This window comes from Perognathus longimembris, chromosome 1 (genome assembly GCF_023159225.1).
Source record: "Perognathus longimembris pacificus isolate PPM17 chromosome 1, ASM2315922v1, whole genome shotgun sequence".
Taxonomy (NCBI): domain Eukaryota; kingdom Metazoa; phylum Chordata; class Mammalia; order Rodentia; family Heteromyidae; genus Perognathus; species Perognathus longimembris.
In genome coordinates this window covers 108,179,207-108,206,698 of record NC_063161.1, presented here as the reverse complement: position 1 = coordinate 108,206,698, position 27,492 = coordinate 108,179,207, and the positions used below count along the sequence as shown (strand labels likewise).

General features: G+C 38.5%; 2 protein-coding genes and 1 non-coding gene across 3 annotated transcripts in view; 1 reads left to right on the top strand and 2 right to left on the bottom strand.

The window, feature by feature from the left end:
- LOC125350356 (centromere protein P) overlaps positions 1 to 27,492 on the top strand; it is a 196,499-nt gene that overhangs the window by 88,210 nt on the left and 80,797 nt on the right. The gene's annotated exons all lie outside the window — the stretch shown is intronic.
- Aspn (asporin) lies at positions 485 to 27,492 on the bottom strand. The gene is made up of 8 exons (XM_048344658.1): positions 27,279 to 27,492; positions 19,192 to 19,471; positions 17,671 to 17,783; positions 13,042 to 13,255; positions 10,679 to 10,789; positions 5,626 to 5,719; positions 5,065 to 5,203; positions 485 to 1,262 (listed from the first exon to the last, which is right to left on the bottom strand). The coding sequence occupies exons 2-8, from the start codon at positions 19,445 to 19,447 to the stop codon at positions 1,065 to 1,067; spliced, it is 1,125 nt and encodes a 374-aa protein (XP_048200615.1). The 5' UTR covers positions 19,448 to 19,471; positions 27,279 to 27,492; the 3' UTR covers positions 485 to 1,064.
- On the bottom strand, positions 3,495 to 3,601 carry LOC125341979. The gene has a single exon (XR_007209119.1). It is a non-coding gene; the product is annotated as a U6 spliceosomal RNA (small nuclear RNA).

Sequence of the window (27,492 nt, the reverse complement as noted above, 5' to 3'; positions counted from 1 at the left end):
TAACAAGTCTGTTTTTAAGAATAAAAATTATTGTAGATTTGATAGATATGAAGATGCTTCCAAGCAAAGTCTTCCAAACAGACATCCTCAATACATTCCTAGTTGAGGTGACAGCATTATATAACCCAACAATTGACATGCTAAAAAAAGCTTATAATAACTGATCATAAAAATATGAGTTACAGATTTTATATAAACACTCACAACGTGTTTTAACAGATGTTTTACAGTCAACAGTCCCCAAAGAAGCTCTTATGAAGTTATCTATCCATTTGTACTAAAAGTTTTTATTCTAAGAGTTCATTGGTTTATTTATTTATTTTTAGTTTGCTTTTTGCTGGTACTGGGGTACGTATTCACTATCTCAAGCTTGCTTTGCTTGCTTGCTTGCTTGCTTAGTGCTCTGTAACCTGAGCCATGATTCCAGCCTAGCTTTTTGCTAAAGACAGAGTCTCATGGACTTTTCTGCTTGGGCTGACTTTAAACCATGATACTCCAGATCTCAGTCTCCTGAGTAACTAGCATTACATGCATGAGCCACTAGTGCCTGGCTAAGAGTTAATCATAAAAGATAGGCTCTTACACATGAGAATTTTAATGTGATTATATTGAACCATATGTCAATATGGTTAGAAATATTACAGTACTATCCAAGTTATTAAAGAGAATAGAATACTATACTCTTCATACAGCTGTCCTTTTCAGTCTTGTTTTTATAATAGCAAATGAGAGCACAACTGTTGTTAAGTCAAGCATTTCATTTACAGTACAATTCTGTTAATGTACTTGGTAACAAATGGTTAAATAATGAATGTCTTTTCTAATTGAAATAGGAATGTTCAAGCAAGATATTTATATAAAAGAATTTGTGTGCAAAAGGAAACTGTAGTAGATGCTTATTTCTGTTAATCGTTCTATAGCAATAGTTTGGCAAAATTCTGTTGAAATTTTTTGTCATTTACCATTTGAGATAGATTTTTGCTTATACTACCATTATTAGTTGAGTTCAAGTTTTCCAATTGTAAAAAATTTTGACTTTCATTCTCAGAGGATTTTACTAATTGTTACTTTCTGAAGTTCCCAAGCTGAACACTCATTCTGCTCAGAACACAACGGAATGTTGCAGGTTGTATTTCCCAGTACTTCACTGGGTTATTGAATAAACTTATTGCACTGTACAAAGATTTCTTCATCTTTGGTATTGTTGGACAGAAGTCATTCACTCCCACTTTCGTAATTGAATTAGAATGAAGGAAGATTATCTGTCATAGGAGAGGAGAAAAAAAGAATAAATTAAAAATACTGAGTAAATGTTCAAGAAACACATCCCTACCTTTGCTCTCTCTGACTCTTATATTTTAATTTCTGAGACAGAGTCTTGCTGAATTGCCCTAGCTGACCTCAAACTTGAGACTCTCCTGTCTCAGCCTCCTGAATAGCAATGATTATAGATGTAAACCAGTGTGTGTGGCTGTGGTCATCATTTGTTCATGGCTTTATTCATCTATTTATTTAACAGTGGTTTTGCCTGTACTTTTTTTTAACTTAAAGTAGATGTACTCAACTGAAGCTCACGCAATATACAAATATATGTCCTAGAGGAGAGGTGTTATAGAGAATGGAACTGTTGCCAAGGCTCAGAGATACTGCCTGGTCTGGTTGGCCACTTTCCTTCCTCTTTCTGTACATTACTTCTATGCCATATTTATATTTGTTTTAAAATATTAGGAATGGGCAGAAGAATTAAATTTAATGCTATCAAGAGTTTGACTCACAACACAAATTCAAAGAAACAGCATTTTCTGTTAAAGAAAAGATGTAGGGAGGGGGGAAGCAGGGGAAAAATGAGAGAGGAGGTAACAAGTTGAACAAGAAATGTACTCACTGCCTTACATATGAAACTGTAACCCCTCTATACTTCACTTTGACAATAAAGGGGAAAAAAAAGATGTAGAACTGGTTTCTTATATGTTTAATAGAAAAAAAAAACACCTGACATACATATTTGTAATAGAGCAATTGAATCTTTCTTTTGCACCAATAGAAATATCAATTTTGTTTTGCTTTCTAGGGCTTGTACTCGGGCCTGGTTGCTGCCTTTGAGCTTTTTTTGCTCCAAGCTAGCACTCTACCACTTGAGCCACAGCTCTACTTCTGGCTTTTTTTTTTTTTTTTGCCAGTCCTAGGGCTTGAACTCAGGGCCTGAGCACTGTCCCACTGTCCTGGCTTCTTTTTGCTCAAGGCTAGCACTGTACCACTTGAGCCACAGTGCCTCTTCTGGCTTTTTCTATATATGTGGTGCTGAAGTATTGAACCCAGGGCTTCATGTTTATGAGGCAAGTATTCTGCCACTAGGCCATATTCCCAGCCCAGCTTTTTTTTTTTTTTTAAAAGGGGAGAGAGTGGTTAATTAGAGAAAAGAGCCTCACAGGCTTGCCTGCCTGGGCTGGCTTTGAACCATGATCCTCAAATTTCAGCCTCCTGAGTAGTTAGGATTACAGATGTGAGCCACCAGAGCCCAGCTTGTCCCTGGGCTTTTGTGCTAAAGGTAACACTCTACCACTTGAGCCACACCACCACTTAAGCTTTTTGATGGTAAACTAGAAGTAAGAATAACTCATAGACTTCCTGCCTGGGATGGCTTAATAACTGAGATCCTCAAATCTCAGCCTCCTCTGTAGTTAGGATTATAGGCCACCATACTTGTCCTTATTTCCCAGTTTTACAGTCTTAAAATTGTTATTCATAAAGAATAGTGAATAAAAGAACTTTCTTTTATTCCTGTTAATAGCTGTTCTGTTTCTTTGGCCTTCTGTTGCAGTAGTATGATTTCTGGGAAATAAAAGCAATTTACTTAACTGATTCCATGTTGGCCCATACAAAAAAAAAGCAGGAGTGTTTTGCTTGGAAAATTACAATACTAGCTTTGATTCTTTTTACCTCTAGACTCTGCTTTCATTTCTGGCAAAGACTGATCTGAGCCTGATCATGAAAACTAGGCAATGCTATAAGATGTTCATGTTTCATCTTCATCTCCCCTTTGTCCTCTATCCATCCTGGGATTTTTGTAACAGATAATGTTCCTCTGTGTTTCTCTACTGATCAGTGTCAGAGGAAGGTGGTGTTTACCAAAACACATAGGAGAGGCATCAAGTAAAACACATGAGGCATGAGTCTGTTTAGGGTATGCATATTTGATGAATTGAACAGTTGTTACTTTTGTTCTTCTCTACTGCAATTCTGTTTCATATACATGTAGTTCTCAGTGCTAGGGAGGTGTAGGCAAAAGGATTGTGAACCTGGGCTATCTAGCCAGCTCCAGGCCAGTCTAGGCTATATAGTGAGATCCTGAAATAAATCAATAAGCAGAATATTCAGTGCCATTTTGTTTCCAGTGTATCTTTTGCTTCTTGAAAGATTAGGACTTTACATAGCAAGCTAAAAGTAGGTTTAAGTGAAGAGAGAAGTGGATTTAAGTAGAGATTTCTTTTTTTTTAAATATGGAACGCTTCACGAATTTGTGTGTCATCCTTGCGCAGGGGCCATGCTAATCTTCTCTGTATCGTTCCAATTTTAGTATATGTGCTGCCGAAGCGAGCACTAAGTAGAGATTTCTTAAAGCCATAGAAAAGAATCATAGAAGTTATAAAAGTCCTAGGGCTGGGGATATAGCCTAGTGGCAAGAGTGCCTGCCTCGGATACACGAGGCCCTAGGTTCGATTCCCCAGCACCACATATGCAGAAAACGGCCAGAAGCGGCGCTGTGGCTCAAGTGGCAGAGTGGTAGCCTTGAGCAAAAGGAAGCCAGGGACAGTGCTCAGGCCCTGAGTCCAAGGCCCAGGACTGGCAAAAAAAAAAAAAAAAAAGTCCTAGAATTATGTCTAAAATATTATCTTCACTTTCTGTGACTCTTGCCAGGGAATAGAGTTACAAAATGAGAAGAGAAAGGTTTCTAGTAATGAAAAACAACCTTGGGGCTAGGAATGTGGCCTAGTGGTAGGGTGCTTGCCTAGTATTCATGAAGCCCTGGGTTCAATTCCTCAGCACCACATATACAGAAAAAGCCAGAAGTGTTGCTGTAACTCAATTGGGTAGAATACTAGCATTGAGAAAAACAAACAAAACAAAAAAAAAAAAAAACAGAGGCAATGCTCAGGCCCTGAGTTCAAGCCCCAGGACTGGCAAAAAAAAAGAAAAAGAAGAACCTCTGTCAGCACTTGGCTCTGATGGCTCACACCAGTAATCCTAGCTACACAGGAGGCTAGGTAGGATCTGAGGATCACTGTTAAAAGTCAGCCTGAGCAGGAAAGTCTATGAGACTCTTATCTCCAATAAACCAGCAAAAAGCTGTAAGTGGAGGGGTAGCTCAAGTGGTAGAGAATTAGCCTTGAGCAAAAATACCAAGTGGGAGTGTAAGGCCCTGAGTTCAAGCCCTAGGACCAGCATGCACGCACGCGTGCACACACACACGTACACGTACACGCACTGTGTTAAACTATCAATTTTTAGAATGGTGGTGTCAATCTATCCCAAGGCCTTACACATGCTAGGCAAGCATTCTGCCACTGAGCTGTATCTTGTGTAATGTGAACCTGTGCTGTTGCAAATGGATGACTTTCAGTTACATATTCTTCATTTAACCTTTTGAAAAAGCACTTCTAACCCAGTACCACTTTGATAGTGAAAAAAAATCCCACTGGATTTTAATCTTCCTGCTTTGTTTTGTGAAAGATTTCCAGAACAAAATGACCCTCCTTGGTTTCCTAGCCCTTCCTTGAAAGGTACAACAAATTGAGTTGGCTTTGTGAGAAACTTTGCCACAATGACCTCAGCACTTTCAATAGATGAAAGTGGAGATGGAAATGGGTTCTGAGCTTCTTGGGTAACCTTAGTGTAGCAAGAGTATCCTAACACTCTTCTACTTGGTAAGACATATCATGCAGTCTGAAAAGTGATCGTGTTTCAGTTACCTTTTGCTGACTGCTAATCTTTGTTAGGGATACACTAATGTGTTTATAAAATGTAAAGTGCTCATATCAACCAAACACAAGTAGAATGTTTTACCTGGAGATATTTCAACTCTTGTAATCCTGAAGGGATTTTTTTAAGTTTATTGTTTTCCAAATGTATTTCTCTTACACGTGGTATGTTAGCAAAACTTCCATTTTCAATATCAACGATTCTATTGTTTCCAAGGCCCAGCCTAAAAATGATTGAAAAAACAATGCATCACCTCTTAGCTTGTTAGATTTGGTAGTTTGCTGAACAATACTATAACCCCACTTAGAATATAGTCCTCTCCTATATTTATACACATTCATGCAAAGGTGTTTCATGGCTTCAATAACCTTTTTCAGTGTATAACAACCATTCCTACCACTCTTTTGAAAAGTTATCTGTCCTAAACCCCCATTAAAAAAATGTTAAAGTGATTGTTTCTTTATTTCTACAGGATTTCCCTTTCCCATTAGCATATGGTGGTTCTTTCTAGTTTTCTCTTCATATTCTTCCTACCAATGGAGATAATATTGACTATATCTTCAAGCAAATTCTCTGAAATGCTTCAATTAGTGTCTTTATCATACAGGCTACTAACTTTTAAGCTAAGATTTTGGAAACTTTTACCGTTGTAGTTCTTTGTATCGTTTAAAGTCCTCCAGTTCCACAGTTGAAATTTTATTATAATCTAGATGGAGCTCCAGTAAAGTTGGTGGTAGGTCTAGTAAGAAAAGAAGGATGTTAAATCAAGTAAGGCCAAGGTCCACTGAGTAACTTATTTGTTAAGTTTCAGATGGTAGATGTTGGCAATTTTTTAAGAATCTGCTTTTAAAAATCCTTTCATTATGGAAAATTTCACGCTTATACAAAAATTAGGAATTGTTATGTGAACCACTATACTATGTCCAGCTTCAACAAGTAGCTCCATTTTTCTTTTATTCCATTTATTTATTGAATTATGTATCCACTTCTGTAGCTGCTGTGTGTGTGTGTGTGTGTGTGTGTGTGTGTGTGTGTGTGTGTGTGTGATGGGGTTTGAACACTCTGGGTGCCTGAGCTCTTTTGCTAAAGGCTAATGCTCTATCACTGTAAGTCACAGCACCACTTCTGGTTTTTTTTTTTGAGTGGTTAATTAAAGATAATAGTGTCACACGGACTTTTCTGCCCAAGGTAGCTTGGAACTGCAATCCTTAGATCCTCCTGAGTAGCTAGGATTACAAGGATAAGCCACCAGTGTCCAATGTAGCTTCATTTTTAAACTGTTATATTTAAACTCAAATCCCACATATAATGTAATTTCACTTGTGAATAATTCATTAGATATCTAACTGATAAAGTCATCTTTTTATGTGTAACTATGTTTTTAATATCACATCTGAAAAAATAATGCCTTATCATGGGGCTGGGGATATGGCCTAGTGGCAAGAGTGCTTGCCTTGTATACATGAGGCCCTGGGTTTGATTCCCCAGCACCACATATACAGAAAATGGCCAGAAGTGGCGCTGTGGCTCAAGTGGCAAAGTGCTAGCCTTGAGCAAGAAGAAGCCAGGGACAGTGCTCAGGCCCTGAGTCCAAGGCCCAGGACTGGCAAAAATAATAATAATAATAATAATAATGCCTTATCATTAATGTTCATCTCCAGTTGTCACAAGTGCATCTTTCTGCAGCTGATTTAAGTCTGCTTCCAGAGTAAATTTACAATATACATTTGGTTCTTTTATAATCTCTTTTCACTGGGAATGATTATCCATGCCTGTCATCTTAGCACTTAAGAGGCTAAGGCAGGTGGATTGCCAGTTTGAGGCCAACTTGGGCTACATAGCAAATTCTAGCTAGTATGAGTTACATAGCAAAACTATTTCTCAAAATCAACAAAAAGCAATGATAAAAGGGCTCAAGTGGTGGAAAGCTTGCTTATCAAGACCTTGGTTTCAATCCTAGTGCTGTAAAGAAAAAAAAATCTCTCTTCTTTAATAACATACTCCTTTTTTTTTCCTTCTTCCTGATATTCACTAGTTTTAGACACTGATTTGAGACATCATTTTCTGATTTGGCTGATGGCTCCCAAATGACATCAAAAAAATTTTTTTTATTCCATTGTCGGTTGTGGGGCTTGAACTTGGGCCCTTGGTGCTGCCACTGAGCCTTTGTGCTCAAGGCCAGCACTCTAACACTATGAGTCACAGCACCATATCCTGATATTAACTTATATAACCCCCTTATTTCCTATTTCTATGACCTAGCCCTTGGATCCAGTGATGAAATCAGATTGAGGTAGATCATCTTTCATCTGATTTTTGTTACTCATTCACGGTTACTTCCTTAATCCATTCATTCATTATAAATTGCAAAATGGTAACTTGTTTGACCCTGTATCTCACTATTAGATACAGGCTTACTATGAACTCCTGGGCATAAGCCACCCCCCTGTCTTAGCTTCCTAAGCAGCTGAGAAAAAGGTATACATTGCCATATTTGGCTTTGTTGACTTCATGATTTTGTCATTCTTTTTTTTTTTTTTTTGCCAGTTGTGGAGGTTGGACTCAGGGCCTGAGCACTGTCCCTGGCTTCTTTTTGCTCAAGGCTAGCACTCTGCCACTTGAGCCACAGAGCCACTTCTGGCTTTTTTATATGTGGTGCTGAGGAATTGAATCCAGGTTTTCATGTATATGAGGCAAGCACTCTACCTCTAGATCATATTCCCAGCCCATGATTTTGTCATTCTTTATGTATTTATTAGAATTTTCTAATTTTCCTTCATCAACTAGCTACTTTGTAAAATAGTTTTTACAGAAAAGGGAAAAGAAAATTTTATTCTTTCAAATAATGAATTAGTACCATGTCCAGAGGTGATCGGTTAAGGTGTTTACTTTTAATATCATTATCCTACAAATGCTTATTCTAGTTGTAGTATTTTATCCATTTTAGCATTTATTCTCTTAGTAGTAGTATTCTTACAAGTTAAGGAGTGCATTTGTAGTTTCCTGCTTTCTGAATAAAGGTTTATTCTTTCTTATCTCACACTGGTATTTCCTGCTTCTAGTTCTAGTTCATTAATTGAAACTCGAATGACAAAGGTTGAGTGGAAGTGTCAAGCAAATTTATGATGTTTGTCAACCAAAGGTTCTAGATAACCCAGTGGGAAAACTTTCTTGTTTTCAAATTTTACTGAAACATTTCCTTCCTAAATCCTTGGTAAAGGCTGAATGGAATTGAAGTTTATTTTTAATATCAATTCTTGAAAGAAATAAACTAGAAAGCAGGAAAATACTTATTAATGCAGAAGTTCCTGGTTTCTTGAACTTCTGATTAATTGAGCTTAATTATATTTATGAAATGATATGGTCCCTCCAGCAGGTAAGACAAAAGTTTTGTTGTACTCACACACTATATTCTAGCTAAATAAATCATTGCAAATATAATATTAATAGAAAAGTAGATGGTGTCCTGGGCCAGCCAATTCTACAGTAGTTGTAAGAAGTTGGGGGATTGGGAGATCTCTAGAGAGGGGCTTAAAGAATTTGAGTGGTTCATATGCCCCCAAGGACATGAGGAAATAGATAACTAGAAGGAAGAACAGAGCTTAGCCTCTAATACAGGAGAGGAGTAAGCCGAGTTGTGAATCTGCTAGATAGTTCAATAACTACCAACAAAAACTAGCATGTTTTTGTACTGGAAAATCTGTTTCCATTACAAACATGTACCTTCCTATTAGCATTTTTTGTACTGGAACATCTATTTCCACTACAAACAGGTACCTTCCTACCCAATGTGATTATGCAGTAGAATTAACCAGATTAAAAGGAAAAAAAGACATTTTCCCATTCTCGTCTTAACAATCTTCCTGATAAGGACTTCTGGGAGGTCTGGTATTTTCTTCTGCCACAAGTTATAGTACTGATGGAACTGTGAATGCGGCCTCCACATTTTACTGAATGGAATTTTTTTTTTGAACTCCTGGCTTCTGAATATCAGTGGGATCTGGAAAGAGTAGTTATGTAAGTTGGAAGATTTGATTCCAATTTAATTTCCTAAAGACATAATGTTCCTGTTTCTGAAAGAAGCTTAAGAAGTTAAAACCAAGACATGCAGGGCTGGGAATATGGCCTAGTGGCAAGAGTGCTTGCCTTGTATACATGAAGCCCTGGGTTCGATTCCCCAGCACCACATATATAGAAAATGGCCAGAAGTGGTGCTGTGGCTCAAGCGGCAGAATGCTAGCCTTGAGCAAAAAGAAGCCAGGGACAATGCTCAGGCCCTGGAGTCCAAGGCCCAGGACTGGCAAAAAAAAAAAAAAAAAGACATGCTTGAAATTACAAGAGAATCAGGGTATTTTGCAGTGTTGGGAGGCCTGCAAGTGTGAAGGGTAAAGAATGGCCATGCCCAGTAGTGTGGATCGGGTTGTGAACATAAACACGGCAGTGCTACCCTGCCCTGCCCTCTCCTGCCCTGCCGCTCCCTCTTCCTTGCCTGCAGATCTTGCCTTGACCCCTCCCTCTTCCTACACTCCTTTCCTTGTCCTCATTTCCCCACACTCCATCTTCATTCCATCAGTTTTACTATTCTAGGCAGAGTTTGTAAATTTTTTGATCATTGTTCTCTTGTGTCTTATAGATAGACAGCCACCTTCTTCAAAACTAAAGCTAGTTTTATATTTGTGTAGTTCTGGATTAAACTGTTTCTTTCTGGGTAGAAAATTTGTCTTCTTTTACTTTAGATGATATTTTAAGTAAATGAAACCTAAGTTCAAGATCACTGCTTGATTTAATAATACCAACTTTGAATTGTCTTAATTCTATTTATCTTGTTATTCTCTGGGTCTAGTAGCAATAGAAAGGATTTCTCTTTGTACTGATGGATACTGAAAGATAGCCAAATGAAATAGAAAAATGTGTTATTTTTCCCTAACCAAAGAAGTCATCAGCAAAGAAAACCTTTGTCAGGAACAAGGAAAGTAAGATTTTCAGCATGAGTTCCAAGAAAGGCAGTCATATCCAGCTAGTCATCAGGTAGTGAGCTTGGAAAGAACAGCTTAGAAAACTAGTCATGTAACAATGTGAAGGAGCACCAGATTTTGAGTTTCCTGCTGTAGGTCCCAGAATGTTATGTGAAGTATGTAGAATGATCAAAGGATATTGTCACTTACCATGTTCCAGACAATGTTCTCAAACTTGTTGTGTATTGGCTCATTTATCTTCTCAGCACCCTGGGAAGATGCTGGAACAGAGCCCATTGTAGTGCATCCATTCCTGCCAGAGCCAGGCCTGTCCCTATCTGGCTTTATGGGCTCCACTTCAACTATAGCAGAACAGCTGGGGATAACAGTATGGCCCCATGCAGCTTTCTCCTTTCTTTCTCTACAGAATCCTCCACCTCTACTGTGCTTTGCAGAATGTCAGGTATAGTTTAGTAAATGTCAGATAAGAAGAAAAATGAAAACTTCACTGCTTCTTAATGTTTATTCACATCACTGGAGAAGATAATTTTGGCTTAATACTGTCAAAAATTCACTACATAGGGTTCTCTTTTTGCATATGAAAAAATAAATTTCATAATAATCTGACTATACTGGCACAATGATTTCTATTTGAAGTATGGTTTTGACAATGCATACTATTGAAGTTTACAACACTACATTTAATGATCATTAAACATAACAGATTGAAAAATAATACAAACCTTTAGGAATTGAGGTTAGTTTTGCTTCAGCAATTCTGATATGGAATACAGTCACCCCTTCAAATGCTCCTGGCTCTATCCCATTATTATCAAGAGGGTTTGCACTCATTTCTGTGGGGAAAATGACATGAGTTAGCATACATACATTATATATAAAGGAAAATCACAATACAAAGACATATGCTGGGAACTGTGAGCTTCATTATTCACATTTATTGTCATTTCATGTATTGATTTTTACCTACTCTCCCTTCTGTAGCCTCAAGAAAAAAATCTGCTGTGTATTTTGTAAATTAGCATATACAGCATGTTCATTTTTTTTTGCTTTGAATTACTAAAGGGCATCTCACTTCCTTCTAACCATAAGCATGATGTTTTGTTGTAAAATTGCATCCAAAAAATTATATTATCATCTTCCATATAATTCAAGATTTTTCTATTTTCCATTTTATTTTCTTCCTAAACTTAAAAAAATCATAAGTCAATTTGAAATTATATAATTAACAGAAATATAACTTTGAGGAAATACCATAAGGGGCTAATTGGCAAAAATGGCAGGTGCTAGGTAGAATTAGTGAACAAATGAATGTGAATCTTCCTTGGGAATTTTGAGTGGATATTCTGCACAGACAACATGGTAATAAGATAGTCATTAGAGGGCTGGGAATGTGGCTTAGTGGTAGAGCGCTTGCCTAATATGCATGAAGCCCTGGGTTCGATTTCTCAGCATCACATAGACAGGAAAAGCCAGAAGTGGCACTGTGGTTCAAGAGGTAGAGTGCTAGCCTTGAGCAAAAAGAAGTCTGGAACAGTGCTCAGGACATGAGTCCCAAGCCCTAGGACTTGGGGTGGGGGGGGAAGAATAGCTGGGCACCAGTAGCTCATGACTGTAGTCCTACCTACTAGAGGAGGCAGATTTGAGGCTGGAGGATTACAGATCGAGCCTTGTCTATATAAAAGGTTTTGAGAGACTGCTGAAGATAGCCAACAAACAACAGTGCTAGAAGTATGGCTCAAGTGGCAGAGGACCAGTCTGGCAAGCATGAGGCACTGAATTCAAATTCAGTACCACGAAAAAGTAAAATAAAATGATGTTTTTATTATACAACAAAAAATTTCAGTAGTTTAAACCAGTTAACCAAAACTTAGGTTTACATTCCACATAATATCAGAATATTACAATTGAGTAGTTCATACAATACACTAAAAATACTAGCTTTAAATAAAAATAACATAGGTTTTTATTAGAATCTAGTATATAAAACAGAAAACATCTAGGTATTTCAAAGGAGATTCTTTTTTTTTTTTTTTTTTTTTGGCCAGTCCTGGGCCTTGGACTCAGGGCCTGAGCACTGTCCCTGGCTTCTTCCCGCTCAAGGCTAGCACTCTGCCACTTGAGCCACAGCGCCGCTTCTGGCCGTTTTCTGTATATGTGGTGCTGGGGAATCGAACCTAGGGCCTCGTGTATCCGAGGCAGGCACTCTTGCCACTAGGCTATATCCCCAGCTCAAAGGAGATTCTTAAAGAGAAAAAGTATCACAAATTTTTTTTTTATTCTTTTTTAAAATTTTTTAATTAAATTCTTTTTGTTTTTTTTTTTTCCAGTCCTGGAGCTTGAACTCTGGGCCTGGGCACTGTCCCTGGCTTCTTTGTGCTCAAGGCTAGCACTCTACCACTTGAGCCACAGTGCCACTTCTGGCTTTTTGTTTATGTGGTACTGAGGAATTGAACCCAGAGCTTCATGCATGCTAGGCAAGCATTCTACCACTAAGCCACATTCCCAGCTCTAAATACCATAAATTCTGTCTCACTTTTTGGGGTGTGTGTGTCAGTCCTGGGACTTATACTTGGGACCTGGATCTGTCTCTGGGCTTTTTTTTTTTTTTTTTTTTTTGCTCTGGCTAGTACTCTGTTTATTACTTGAGCCACAGTTCTACTTCCAGCTTTTTGTTTGTTAGTGGAGATTAACAGTAGAGTGCCTGCCCAGAACCATCAAAGTGGGGGAGGGTGGAGAGCTAATTGAGGAAATTATCTTAAAAGTTAGTGAAGCCAGGTGCTGGTGTCTCATGCCTGGTATCCTATCTACTCTGGAGGCCAAGATCTGGGGATCATGGTTCAAGGCCAGCCTGGGCAGGAAAGTCATTGAGACTCTTATTTCCAGTTACCTACCAAAAAAGCTAGAAATGATGCTGTGGCTCAAGTGGTAGAATGTTAGCTTTGAGCAAAAAAGTTCAGGAACAGTGCATAGGCCCTAAATTCAAGCCTCCTTCCCCGCCCCACACACATTGTTAAAGATAACAAAGTCTTCTATATACACATTTTAATTACATTTTCAAGATATCTTGTTCATTTGGAAAACTTACCCAAAACATGTAAGGCATTCATGCCTTTGAATGTGTCCTTTTGTATTTTCTTTACTTTATTATCATGAATTCTGAGTTCTGCTAATGATTTGGGAAGATTAAGTGGTATTTCACTTAGTTGATTGTGGGATAAATACAGCCTTCGCAACTTCTTTGTGGTTAGAAAAGTTTTGGGGTGAATCTTTGTTAGCTTGTTGTTGTTGAGAATCAGAGCCTGAATAAAGCATAAAAAGTTACGTAGTATTAGGGAGTGAGTTTGACTTACTGACAGTTTTACAATAACTAGTTATAGAAATTAATATGATTGGGGGCTGGGGATATGGCCTAGTGGCAAGAGAGCTTGCCTCGTATACCCGAGGCCCTAGGTTCGATTCCCCAGCACCACATATACAGAAAACGGCCAGAAGCGGTGCTGTGGCTCAAGTGGCAGAGTGCTAGCCTTGAGCGGGAAGAAGCCAGGGACAGTGCTCAGGCCCTGAGTCCAAGGCCCAGGACTGGCAAAAAAAAAAAAAAAATTAATATGATTTCTGTCATTAGTATACTAGAAAACCACATAAAATTTCCCATCCCAATGTAAGCTTAAGAAATATTTGCACTGAGGTACTGTTGCTACCTGTGACTGAAAAAACGCTACTTAGTTGGAATAGTGTAAAGCTTTAATGATTGATAATATGCCTTTGGTTTCGATACAAGTTCAGTTATTTTTAAACTTTGATTAAGTAGACATTCACAAGTTTGAAGCTTCAGCCTCTATTGACCTGTGTGGAAGTGCTCAACAATGTTATCTCTATTTTATCTTAAAATCATTTTGCATGATTTTCTCTTTGTACAAGGCTTCATCTGTAATATTTACCATTTCTCCCAGCAAGAATACAATGAAGAAAAGCCCCTGATATTTCTCAGGACTCTAGAGTAGCACCCTTCAGAGGAGATTTAACCCCAGAAAATGAAGACATTGTGCTAGAGCAACTGTTCTTGGTAATATCATGACATGTCTGAATTCAGCCACACGTTATGGTTACTGTGTGACCACCCATTTCCATCTGTTGGGACCGTGAGATTCTGGAAGGTAGAAATTTCAGAGCCAAAGCTATAGGAAAATCTTACGGGTTTTCCTGAGAGCCGTTTCATTTAAAAATGACATAGCTCTCAATTTTCCATTGACAAACTACATATAAAAGTTTTGGTCTTTGTTTTCTTTTTTTTTTTTTTTTTTTTTTTGCCAGTGTAGGGGCTTGAACTCAGGGCCTGGACACTGTCCCTGAGCTTTTTTTGCTCAAGGCTAGCACTTTACCACGTGAGCCACAGCATCACTTCTGGCTTTTCCTGTTAATATGGTACTGAAGAATCAAACCCAGGGCTTCATGCATGCTAGGCAAGCACTCTACTATCACTAAGCCACATTCCCAGCCCTGCACATAAAGAATTTTCAATGACAAAAAAGCATGATGTTAAGTTCAGGACCTTTATAGCCCACTTCAGTAATCTAGACTAGCTGATTCTCTCAAGCAACAGCTTGAGATTCACTCCTTTGTAAACTTACTATCTGTAGCCATCTTCCCTTTGTTTTAACATGATACATGCCCTATAGATATTGTTGTTTTCTCATAACACTTTGGCTGCTTGATAAACTTTTTTTTTTTTTTTTTTTGCCAGTCCTGGAGCTTGGACTCAGGGCCTGAGCACTGTCCCTGGCTTCTTTTTGCTCAAGGCTAGCACTCTGCCACTTGAGCCACAGCGCCACTTCTGGCCGTTTTCTGTATATGTGGTGCTGGGGAATTGAACCCAGGGCCTCATGTATATGAGGCAAGCACTCTTGCCACTAGGCCATATCGCCAGCCCTTGATAAACTTTCTTTACCAACACATTTACTCCTTTTATTCTCAGTCCTTTGTGCCTCTTTTGTCACTGTCCTCCAGACAAGCACTCTGCTGTTAAGGTTTCACCTGAGAAAGGTTAAGTCTAGAAGAAGGAAAACTATCTTGTTGCCACCTGGCAAAATAGGTTCCTTTCTGAGTTTATGGTGCCAATTAAGAGTATATTCACTTTCCCATCAGTTACACTGAAAAACGAAGTCAGGCAAACTTAAGGGGTCATAAAGATGGCTTATAAATCCCCACTTGACCTTGTGAAACAATTTAGCAGAAACAGACACAACAAAGGAAAGTGACTTGCCTGGAGTCACCCTACAAGTATAAGTCAGAACTGACCCACCTAGGTCTTTAGTTAAGGGCTTGTTTTGTTTCATTTTTGTTTTCTGGTTAAGAGATGTAGTTTCTGGAACTGCATAAAAAGAATGATAAATAGTAAAACTAGGTTAAAAGTTTTTATTCAGCACTGTAAAACACAGAGCCAACAATGCCTGAATTTGATGGGCTGGCAGAGTGACTCCGGATCAGCTGTACTTTCAGTGTTGGCTTTTACATGGCTTTTAGTGGCTGTCACAGACCCAGAGAGTCATCACAAACACACATGTGATTATGTGTTGGGACAGAAGACAAGTGTAGTATGCAGAAAAATGACAGTAAGTCGTAATGAACCTATTAGTGATAGTGGTGAAAAGTGGTGAATTGTTCTGAAATGTTTAGAATCTCACATATCCTCCTTAGTGTGAGAGCCCCCGTGCCCAGACACACAGGTAAAACGTGATTGACATTCACAGAATGTCTAAAATAATTTGATTTCTCCTGTAATACAGGTACTTCATAAGGAGATATAATTAAATATTGTGCAATAATAAAGCATGTACAGCCAGGCTCTGGTGGCTCACACCTGTAATCCTAGCTACTCAAGAGGCAGAGATCTGAGGATCTTGGTTCAAAGCTAGCCCACGCAGGAAAAAGTCCCCGAGACTCTTATCTCCAATTAACCACCAGAAAACTTGAAGTGGTGCAGTGGCTCAAGTGGTAGAGCGCTAGCCTTGAGCTGAAGAGCTCAGGAACAGCATCCAGGCCCAGAGTTCAAGCCCCACAACCAACAAAAAAATTAAAATAAATAAAGCATGTACTTTCAAAAGTGCTTTATAGCCTGGAATAGTGGCACATGCCTATAATCAAAGCTACTTGAAAGACTGAGGTAGGGAGATTACTAAATCCGAGTTGTTGGCATGATTTAGAAGGAGCTGTCAAAGCCCATCTTTCTTGCATTGCATCTATCCCTTCAGTATGGAATTTACAAGGCAGCCTACCAAGGCTTCAGCCTCTTTGTGACATTTCTTCCCAGTCCTCCTTAATATGAAGATTGCCCATCTCTCAGAGTGCCTCAAATATGATAGTATGTGTGGCAGGGAGGCAAAGTGACCTCACACCTCTCAGATATAGGATCTGTACCTGCTCCTGCCTGCTACAGCAAGAGGTGGCATGGTTTCTTTCTTTTCTTTTTCTTTCTTTTTTTTTTTTTATTATCAGTCCTGGGGCTTGAACTTGGGGCCCTGAGCTTTTTAGATCAAGGCTAGCACTCTAACATTTTGAGCCACTTCCAATTTTCTAGTAGTTAATTGGAGAGAACTGCTTGGGCTGGCTTCAAACCTTGATCCTCATATTTCAGCTCCTGAGTAGCTAGGACTAGAGGCAAGAGCCACCAGCACCTGGCTAAATGGTTATATTTTCTTCCTTATCCCATTAATGTTGTATCATACATAGGGATGACAAGTTGTAAGTCTTTTTTCTCTGACACAGCCTGGAGTGTGGGGGAACTGACCTGGAAGAGGTAGTTCTGCCAGATCACCCGAGATAGTGCAGAGTCATCCTAGCCCCCATGCCACCCTTGGCAAATCAAGAGTAGTGCAGAGGGCAGGAAGTAATGCCTCTAGCAGTGACAGGGCAAAATTAGGCCCTCCCTCCAAACTCAGTATTGTACTAAGTCAAAAATTCTACAGGATGGCTCAAAATGTTAGTCTTAGGAATTAAAATACTCACATAACTGTAGTAAGAGAAAAATTCCTTTTCATCTCTAAACATCCAGGAATATTGCCATATATGTATATGTTAATCAGTTAAATGTTTTCTGTGTGGAATTTATAGTGTCATAGGTCAACAAGATTGAGTAAAAGAGCCGGATGCTGGTGGCTCATGTCTGAAATTCTAGCTACTTAGGAGGCTGAGATCTGAGGATCTTGGTTCATAGACAACCCAGGCAGGAAAGAATTTGGGACTCTCCAATTAACCACTGGACATGATGCTGTGGCTCAAGTGGTAGAGCACTAGCCTTGAGGTGAAGAGCTCAGGGACAGCACCCAGGCCCAGAGTTCAAACCCCACAACTGACAGACAACAACGAAAAGATTGAGTAAAAGATTTCTTACACACTATGCTGATGACTGCTGTGAGTAATTGCTTGTTATTCATTTCAGTGTTTAGTGATTGTTGATAACTGATTGGATTATAAAGTAACTGTTAAACTCTCAGACCACTGCCTTTTATGTGCCTATTGTTATTCAATAAACATCAGTTAGATTAGACTAGTAATTGAATTAAAGTCATCATTTTCAATTGTCTGGAACCTTGATAAATATAGGGATGCTATCATGCTTCACAGAAAAGTAATGCTTCTTTACTAATGCAATATAATTAATCATTTCAGCAATGGTATTTTCACTTAAATATTTGAAACTATGAGCATATGTTCTTACATAAAGTGAAGTGAGTCCTTTAAAATCATTTTCTTTGATTTCCTTAATTTTGTTGTTTTGAAGGTCGATCATTCGAGTATCAAATGGAATGTTGCTTGGGACTGAGGTCAAACCTGAAATAAACATGTTATAAGTATTAAACATTGATGTTGAAGATGAAATCACTGTTAAATATTTTTTAGAGAAATACATATTTTTTTAAAAAAAACCAGTGATTATCATTAAGTAGCAGAGGACTTCATTGTAACAGATAAGAAAAGCATTGTTTGGAAATGACCTTTTCTTCTTTCTTTGGTGGTACTTGGATTTGAACTCAGGGCCTTGTACTTACTAGGCAAGCCTGATCACTTCTTTAAGAATACTCAAAATATAGAAAAGTTGTGCTAGAAAAGAGATGAATTTGATTATTTTTATGTATATTATCAAAAAATTTCCTACTCACTTGCTGTTAATAATCAGCTCTTGGTAATTGTAAATTCTTGTAAATTCTTTGATGTATTCTTTTTTTTTTTTTAATCTGAGACCAGCAAACTTGGTACCTGATGCTTTTGCTCATTGGCTAGCACTCTACCAACTGAGCCACACATTCAACCCCTTTAAATTCTTATTCTTACATAACCCTTTATTACTTGAAGGACAAAGTGATTTAATTTTTTTCTGTCTTGGTACCAAAAGCACAGCAGCTGCCATTCATCTTTGTAAGTACCATGCTTTGTTTTTTAATTCTAAGATGTGTATTCTCTCTCTCTCTCTCTCTCTCTCTCTCTCTCTCTCTCTCTCTCTCTCTTTCCCTTTCTCTCCCCTCCGTCTCCCCTCTCTCCCCTCCCCTCTCTCTCCCTTATCTATCTCCACGCTCCTCTCCTTTCTCTCTCCTCCTTTCTTTTCTCTCCTCTTTCTCCTCCCTCTCTCCCCTCCTCTCTCGATCCTCTCTTACCCCTTTCTTTCTCTATTCTCTCTTTGTTTACAATGAGGCAAACACTGCTACCTCCTCCTCAAGGAGTGACTCAAACCTCTAATACTAAGAGCCAAAATACATCCTTCTTCTCTTAAGTTTATATCAAGTATCTTGTCACAGCAATGAAAAGAAAAACGAATTCAGAAAATTGACATGAGAAGTAGATATTGATCATGAACCACAATCCCAAGTTGCTAGAATTAAAGGAATGAGCAACTAGTACCCATCTTTTTTTTTTTCCTGTCCTTTAAATTATGTCAGAATAGTATTATTCTTCAAAAAGAAGTTGATTTAATGAGGTGCCGGTAGACCATGCCTATAATCCTAGCTACTCAGGAGGCTGAGATCTAAGGATCATGGTTTAAAGCCAGCCGGGGCAGGAAAGTCTGTGAGTCTCTTATCTGCAATTAGACACTAGAAAACTGGAAGTGGTGCTGTGGCTCAAGGTGGTAGAGCACTAGCCTTGAGCTGAAGAGCTCAGGAACAGAGCCCAGGCCCAGAGTTCAAACCCCATAACTGACGCCTTCCCCCCCCCCCCCAAAAAAAAAGTTGACTTATGTTCTTACCTAGATCAGAACAGTGCACAACCCGTGAGTAGCACTGGCATCCAAATGGACATGTTGGAAACAGATCAAATGGGAAAAAGGGGTTTAATGGCTCTTTTGTTGGAAAAAGAGAATTATCATCGTCATCATCATCGTCGTCATCATCTGCATCTTCCATGTCCTTCAGCATCATATTCTTCAGTGTCATGTGTGAAGGGCTGAAGAAGGGTTTGGCAGAGCATACAGCCAAGAGCAGTAGTAGCACATATTCCTTCATGCTGTCTTTTATAGAAGTCTAGGACTAAGTAGACATAAATTTTTGAATTTAAACAAATTGAGTTTAAACAAATTTATACTTCTTTTGTGCAAAAATTTCTCAGTGCTGGCAAGAATATGATAAAATGGTATCTTTATCCATGCTAGGTAATGTGAGAATAAATCTACAAAAATTTTGTGGAATAAGCCAAGCAACAGTGGCTTTTTTTTTTTTTTGGCCAGTCCTGGGCCGTGAACTCAGGGCCTGAGCACTGTCCCTGGCTTCTTTTTGCTCAAGGCTAGCACTCTGCCACTTGAGCCACAGCGCCACTTCTGGACATTTTCTGTATATATGGTGCTGAGGAATCGAACCCAGGGCCTCATGTATACGAGGCAAGCACTCTTGCCACTAGGCCATATTCCCAGCCCCAGTAATTCTATTTTTAGAGTCTAGTTTTAGGAAATAATTCTAAAGTACACAAACGTGCTCACACAATTTTTGATAATAAAAAAATAAATACAATTCTGTTCACTAAAGGGGAAATAACATAACATAGAATATAATTATTTCAAGAAATATTTTGGATTCCACTAAATGCTTGCAATAATGTTTTAAAAATATGGCATATAGAAGCTGAGTACCAGGAGCAAACTGAAGAAAACCGAAAAAAAAAGAAGCTGGGTACCAGTGGCTCGCACCTATAACCCTAGATACTCAGACACCTGAGATCTGTAAGATTGCTGCTCAAGATCAGCTGGGGCAGAAATATATTAGAGATTCTATTTCCAAAACAACCAGAGGAGAGGCTGTGAATATGGCCTAGTGATAAAGTGCTTGCCTGGGTTCGATTCCTCAGTACCACATATATAGAAAAAAGCTGGAAATGGCGCTGTGGCTCAAGTGGCAGAGTGCTAGCCTTGAGCAAAAAGAAGCCAGGGACAGTGCTCAGGCCTTGAGTCCATGCCCCAGGACTGGCAACAAAAACAAAACAAACAAAACAACCAGAGGAAAGCTGGGATGATGGCATGGTGCAGTTGTAGAAGGTCAGCTGGGCAAGCACAAATCCATGAGTTCCAACCCCAATAGTGCCAAAAATAAAAAATAAAGAATATAGAATATAAAATACATATTTTGTGAAATAAAAAAGCAAATATAAAAATTCACAGTATTCTTATAATCACAAAGAGTAATTTAAAAACACTCAGCACAAATTTACCCAATTGATGATAAAGTCTGTTGATGTAACTATGAATGTTTTTTGGTTTTTTTTTTGCCAGTCCTGGGCCTTGGACTCAGGGCCTGAGCACTGTCCCTGGCTTCTTCCCACTCAAGGCTAGCACTCTGCCACTTGAGCCACAGCGCCGCTTCTGGCCGTTTTCTGTATAGGTGGTGCTGGGGAATCGAACCTAGGGCCTCGGGTATACCGAGGCAGGCATTCTTGCCACTAGGCTATATCCCCAGCCCCAACTATGAATGTTTTTAACCTTAATTTTTATAATGAGAAGTAAATACTATTATCATTAGAAAATCAACAAATGTTTTAAAAATAGAAAAGTAGATCATCTTATCTTCTGTTGCCTAAATTCTGAGGAACTTCTCAGTGTCCCATAGACAACAGATGGGAATTTTCCTCAACTGATTTCACCCTCACTAACCTCACTCTCATCTTTGGTCACTTTTTCCAGTGTCATTTGAATCTTTTTTTCCTTCTAATCTATTCCATTGTTTAAAACCTGATCCAAGCCATCTGATGTCCAGACTGCTCTATTTTATTCATTTCTGCATTCAGTTCTGTCTAGTTGGTTGATTGGTTTTGTAGGAACTGGATTGTTTCTAGTTGTTTTCACAAAACTCACAGGTACAATTAAGAAAAGATTCTAATAGTCTCAGGTATATTTGCATATTTGTTTCTTAACTGTCTCTTATGAGCGTTGTGAATTTTAAGAAAATTTTAGAAATTAAAAACATCAGGGCTGGGAATATGGTGGCCTAGTGGCAAGAGTGCTTGCCTCATATACATGAAGCCCTGGGTATCTCTGTGATTATCTATACTTGATGTGCTAGGAAAGAGGTTATAGGATGGTCTGACAATAGCAAAAGCTCTCTCTCTATATATAAAATAATCTTACTCTAAATTCCATTTTAAAACCAGCTCTAACCTCTCATCTATACATACTTTATAGAAGTGTCAACAGTATTTTTCCTAGACTCTTTTGTTAAATAAGGAGATGGTCATCAAAGAACTTGAAATGGAACAAGTTAGGTGTCCTGTGTCCCAACTCTTTCTGTGATACTTGTTGCTACAGCCCCATGGGGTAGGCAAGGGCCTATAGAAGCATAGTAGCTTTGCAGGCACACGTGCCATCTGTTCTTATTTAACCTACCTGCAGACTTGGGTTAGGAGTGTTTGGATTGGAATGATTATGTGGTCTTGCATGATGCAAAATGAGAGATTATACTGGCAAAAAGAATCTGTAAGAATCACCTGTGGTGACAGCTGTCCTGTCACTGCTGTGAGGTGTCTCTGCTGACCATTTCTAGAAGTCCTGATCCAGGGTTCTGGTGAAGGTCCCTAGGCTTCGTTTTCAATATCACTTTGTTTCTGTATTTGCTTCTCAGCTACCTGTCTACCTTTGACCAACTGTGTTATTTTCATCTCAGACCTCTGTGTGATCACTGGCTCCTCAGTGTTTTGTCCCCCAGGCCCCTCAGCACTTACCAGAATCAAAGCTTGTCCCTGATGCCAGGGTAGTTGTTTTTTTAGCATCATTACATTGCAGTTCTGTCTTCCCGGTACACAGCTATTCATCTATCTCTTGTTGGCAATGAGAAGCTTACAATTACAGAATCATTGGAAGTCCTCTCTCTGACTTAGTTTGAGATTGCCTGAGTTTTCATAGGGCATTTTTCAAGTACCCTCTATGCCAAAGGCATGATGTCAATATGCCGAATAGGTGAGTTAGAACATACTTCTTCCCTTTTCTCTTCTCTGCTTCCTACTCACAAACAACATCAACTCCTAATCAGCTATTCTTAGATAAATACAGATTGCTGTAAAAGCAAACACTCCGATATCAGGTAAATTAATAGAGGAAAACAAAAAGGAAAATCAATGTTGACTGTACATACTGAATCTGGGAGTAGGGGTACTCTAACACTCTATGTGGATGCCTAGAGCTTGGAAAATGCCATATGTCTCTGCTCCTTTTGACCCTTACTACTTGAGACAGATACACCTAAAGATATCTGTAAAAACACGCATTGCATATAAAGGAGAAGAATGAAATAGAATATATAATACCTAGTAAGAACAGTAGATTGAAGCACTTTTCTTTGTACCTAGCTTTTTTTTTTTTTTGCCAGTCCTGGGGTTTGAACTCAGGGCCTGAGCACTGTCCCTGGCTTCTTTTTGCTCAAGGCTAGCACTCTACTACTTGAGCCACAGCACCACTTCTGTCCTTTTCTGTTTATGTACTGCTGAGGTGTCGAACCCAGGGCTTCATGCATGCTAAGCAAAGCACTCTACCACTAAGCCACATTTCCCGCCCCTGTGTTTTTAAATTATGTTGTTTTCCAATATTTTTAAATTATGTTTTGTTTCATTTTGTGAGATAGGATCTCACTATGTAGCCTAGGCTAGCTTCAAATTTGTGAAGTCCTCCTGCCTCAGCCTTCTGAGTGCTAAGTACAGGTTTACGTTGGCCACATTCAGCATCAAACTATTTTAAATATCAGCCTGTAAACCAAATCTTGTTTGCTTTGTTCCTACTCCTGACTTTTATTTAGCATTAGATAGTACAAGTGTAAATAATCAAAGGCTTCTCAGACACCTATCTCATTCAAAAGTCAAACAAAAATACCCTCCTGTGAAACTGTCTTGGAATTCACAATTTCTGATCCACAAGAAATGAGATTTTAATGAAGGTTTGTTTCATTTTGTTTTACTTGGTTGTTTTAAGTGTTATCCCATGGAAACTTTGAGCTATATGTGTTTTAGTATCTAGTCTATATTAGAAAAACTGTTAAGCACATAATATACATGAAATATAGAGCTAAGGAAACTATGGAACTTTTAAAAAAATAGTGTAACAAGAGGAATGTGCTAGAGTTCCAGAGTGGTTGCCAAGAACACATTTTGGTTTTCTGTGTGGCCTGGCAGCTAGAGTGAGGGTTGGCCTTACTACTGTGCATGCCACATGCTAGTGTCACAGTTTCCTATTTAGTTGTGTTGCTTCAGTGAGCTCTGAAGATTCTCCTCCAGGTTTGGTTGGAAGTTCAGGCTGAGGAATGGGATCAGGTATGAAAAGCAAAATTTGGAGCGGAGAGAATAACAAGAAGGTGTGCATCTCTGAGAACAAAGAAGCTTGTCTCTTTTCCATATCCTGCCTCTACTCTCCTAACCAGACCACCCTGTGTTGTGAACATCAGTTGAGGTCCTTGCCTTTCTTAGACTGACAGGTTTCAAAGGAGCATCCCTGCATTAATTCACAACAGAGGTAAAAGTCAAACACAGTGGTTAAACTCTGTAGTCCTAGGCACTTGGGAGGCAGACATTGGGAAATTGCAGTTCAAGGCCCACCAAGCCCCACCTACCCCCAGTTTTTTTTCTTTAAGAAAAAAGTATGTAAGACACCTTTCTCAACCAATGGCTAGACATGGTTATGTGTGTCTTTGTCCAGGGCAAAAGGGAAACACAGTGGCTGGATACAGCAGTGTGCACCTGTCATTCCCAAAGACTCAGAGAATCATAAGTAGGAGGACCAAAGTCCAGGTTAGCCCAGGCATAAAGAGAGACCCTATCTCAAAAACAACCAGTGCTAAGAAGGGTCTGTTGAAGTGATTCAAGTGGTAGAGTATCTGTCTAGAAAACATAAGGCCTTGAGTTCAAATCTCAGGATCTCAAAAGAAAAAATGGGAATGAAAATAGGAAATTGAGACTTCTGCCTCCCTGTTGGCATTATCTGTTGTAGTTGGGGAACATTGCAATTGGGGATTGGTGTGGCAGTCACATTTGCTTAACAGCTGGGTCCTTCCCTTGTGAACTGTGAAAACTGGTGAATGTAGGCTTGTTATCTAGTGGAGACTCTTGCCTGTTGATGGAGGTTCTAGAACATTCTAGTAGGTTTGAACACACTTCTTTGAGGCACTATCGCCCACCTCTGGCTGTTACAGAAGTCCTTTTGTGTGTATGCTGGTCCTGGAGCTTGAACTTGGAGGTCTGAGCTTTTGTACTCAAGGCTATCACTCCATCACTTGAGCCACAGCTCCACTTCTGGTTTAGTGGCTACTTGGAGATAAGAGCCTTATGGATTTTCCTGCCCTGACTGGCCTTGAACTGTGATCCTCAGATCTCAACCTCCTAAGTAGCTAGGATTACAGGTGTGAGCCACTGGCTCAGACTCAAAAGTCTTTTTATTGAGACCAACAGTGCCTTCTGGCAAACTCTTCTCTGTATCCTATTGTTCTTTTGACAGACATATAAAATATATCTCTTTGCATTGTTATTCCGGTGCTTGCAAAGAAATGTCAGATCAACCTTGATGCCCTGAGGTAGTTTACTATTTACTCTCATCATCTGATATTGCTGGTTCTCTACTACAGTATTGAGGAGCCCAAGTATAGATCCTAAACCTCTCCATTTCAGCTGTGCAATTGTTTATCCATAGATCAACATTGAAATGTATAGGCGGAAACCCTATATAGCAATGTTTTCTCTTATTAATGAGAAATGGGAAGTGTTATGATTTATTTAAAATAATATTTTTAAAAATTTACTGAAATGGCACAGTCTCACTTATATTTGTTTTGGCAGCATTTGGAATATGATATTTTTAAAGCGCTAAAGAGTATTTATATTCTGTTCTCTGGAAGACTCAATATTTTTCTGATTTAGACCAGTTTTGCCAGAGATTTCTACTCATGGGAAGCTTTGAGTTTGAGTCTCAAGTTTCTCTTAATCAGAAAACTCTTGGGAATATTCTACTGCTCCTGCTGTTACTAATAAATCCTAACTGTTTAGAGCTAAGAAAGCTCTTTGAGACCCCACTTTATAGAAGAGGCTGAGGTTTTGGGCATCCAGAACTCCCTGGAGGCAGCAGAGCTGAAGAATTTCTCACTCCTCACTCACATTGCTTTCAACTATTCTCACACATTGTGACTGCTTTTCGTCTCCTAGTTACTTCCAGATCATAAACAACCTTTCCTCTGGGAAAGAGTAAGAGAGTAGATTTGACTAGGTTCTCATGAGCATTCATAACAGGAGTAGAATTGTAGCCAGAACATGTAGAAGTTTCCCTTTTAGTACTTAACTGGTCCTCAAACTTGGAATGGAAAGTTTGTCTAAGTGAAATGGTATTTCCTGTCAGATACCACATTAGGTAAATAAGTCACTGTGCTTTGGAATCCCATGTTTAAAGGTCCACTTAACAACTTTTCTTATGAGTTCACAAATACCAATTGTAGATTTTAGTTATGACATTCTCCATATATTTCACAGAAGAAAATCCAGACTTCATGCAAATATATTCATAGCAGAATCTTGTAATCTAGTAAGTTAAAAGCCCAGACATGCCTGTTGAAACTTAATCACAGTACCATTTATTCATGGACAGTGATGCCTTCTAAAATAACATTGTCTTTAAAAATAGCTTATTTTACTTTAGAAGTATAAATCACATTTGGATTAAAGACCTGGCTTTTTATCCTTTTATGTCAATTTTCCCCTATGTCAGTTTTTTTTTAAACTACATCTAGCAACCTAACTGCATCTCCATTTGTCTGATGTTTCCTATAGTGCTTGTAAAGTTAATCTTTTTTGTCTCAAGCCTCAGATCAGGTATCAGAATATTTGTTTTTAATGTAGTGGTTAGTTGTAACAGAAGACTGCATATCCTCCATTCTTTCCACTACCCCACTTAATTGTTGAATGCCAAAAATAAACTAAAAGCATCAAAATGTTTTCTCTCTGTCTTTCTCAACAATTCAGTGATTCGTAGTGGAATTACTAAAAACCAATTGTTTAGAGTGATAGATAAGATAAATATAAACCTCCTCAAGTTCCCTGTGACTCAGTCCTGACAACATGTGCCACTGCTTCTTGGCTGCCACACCTCTGAATAGATGAACATGAAAAGGGTTATGTTCCACTTAAGATTATTAACAAAAAGCAAATGCATTATTTAATTTTAGTAACAAATTGGCTTTGTGAAAGGAGAAAGGATATCTTTGGGAATGTTAAATTCTGACTGGATTTTATGAAAAGGAAGCCCCTGCTCTTTCATATGAAATTTTGAACTAGTTAAACTGTTGCTGATAAAAGTTTTGTCTTAGAATCATGTAGACTGCAGTTTTATCTATCCAATACCATTTTATTGCATATAACTAAGTTATTTACCAAGAAAAAAATACAGGTATTCACATGTCCAAGTAAAACTGACACTTGAATAACACATGTTATAGACGGATATATTACCAAATATCAACTTTATACTTAGAAATATTTATTGTTTCATTTAATATATCTGTTGTGTCTTGTCCCCAGACTTCATTATCTTTAATTATTAATGCTATTTTCCTAAACAAACATGGAAGGTATCTATTTAAAGAAATTTTCAAATTAGTCATGTTGACATTTATAGTAAAGCCTAATGACAAGATTTCATTTGATTGTAAAAAATAAAAAGCACATTTAAACTTTTATTAGAAAATATAAAACTAAGTAATTTGATGTACAACTTTAAGCTTGTATTTAAATGCTGATTTTTAAGATACTATAGCAAAGCCTTAAACTTTATAGTATTATTTATAAACATTTATTAGTAACAATGTCTGTAAGCCAGACATGAAAACATACCTTGTCAGAAGAGAGTAGTTTTCTTGAAAAGTAGTACAGGGTGGATAGCTACAATGTAAATGTTCTCAGGCACTATTTAAGAAAAAAGATGAGGAGGTGTTACATTTAAAAGAGAAAACACCCTCCAGTACAGCCCCTGGTGTGGCTGCACCCTGGGTGATACTGGAATAAACTACTTCCACAGATTAGTCCATGTTAGTACTGAGGAGCAAGA

What these genes read in the sequence shown, in the direction of transcription:
- Aspn (XM_048344658.1), bottom strand. Translation starts at nt 19,447, where the DNA reads ATGAAGGAATATGTGCTACTACTGCTCTTGGCTGTATGCTCTGCCAAA. An exon ending in AAGGACTCACTTCACTTTAT is followed by an intron (nt 13,256 to 17,670) that starts GTAAGAACATAT and finishes TGCTTTATTCAG; the next exon opens with GCTCTGATTCTCAACAACAA. An exon ending in CGATACAAAGAACTACAACG is followed by an intron (nt 5,204 to 5,625) that starts GTAAAAGTTTCC and finishes AATCATTTTTAG; the next exon opens with GCTGGGCCTTGGAAACAATA.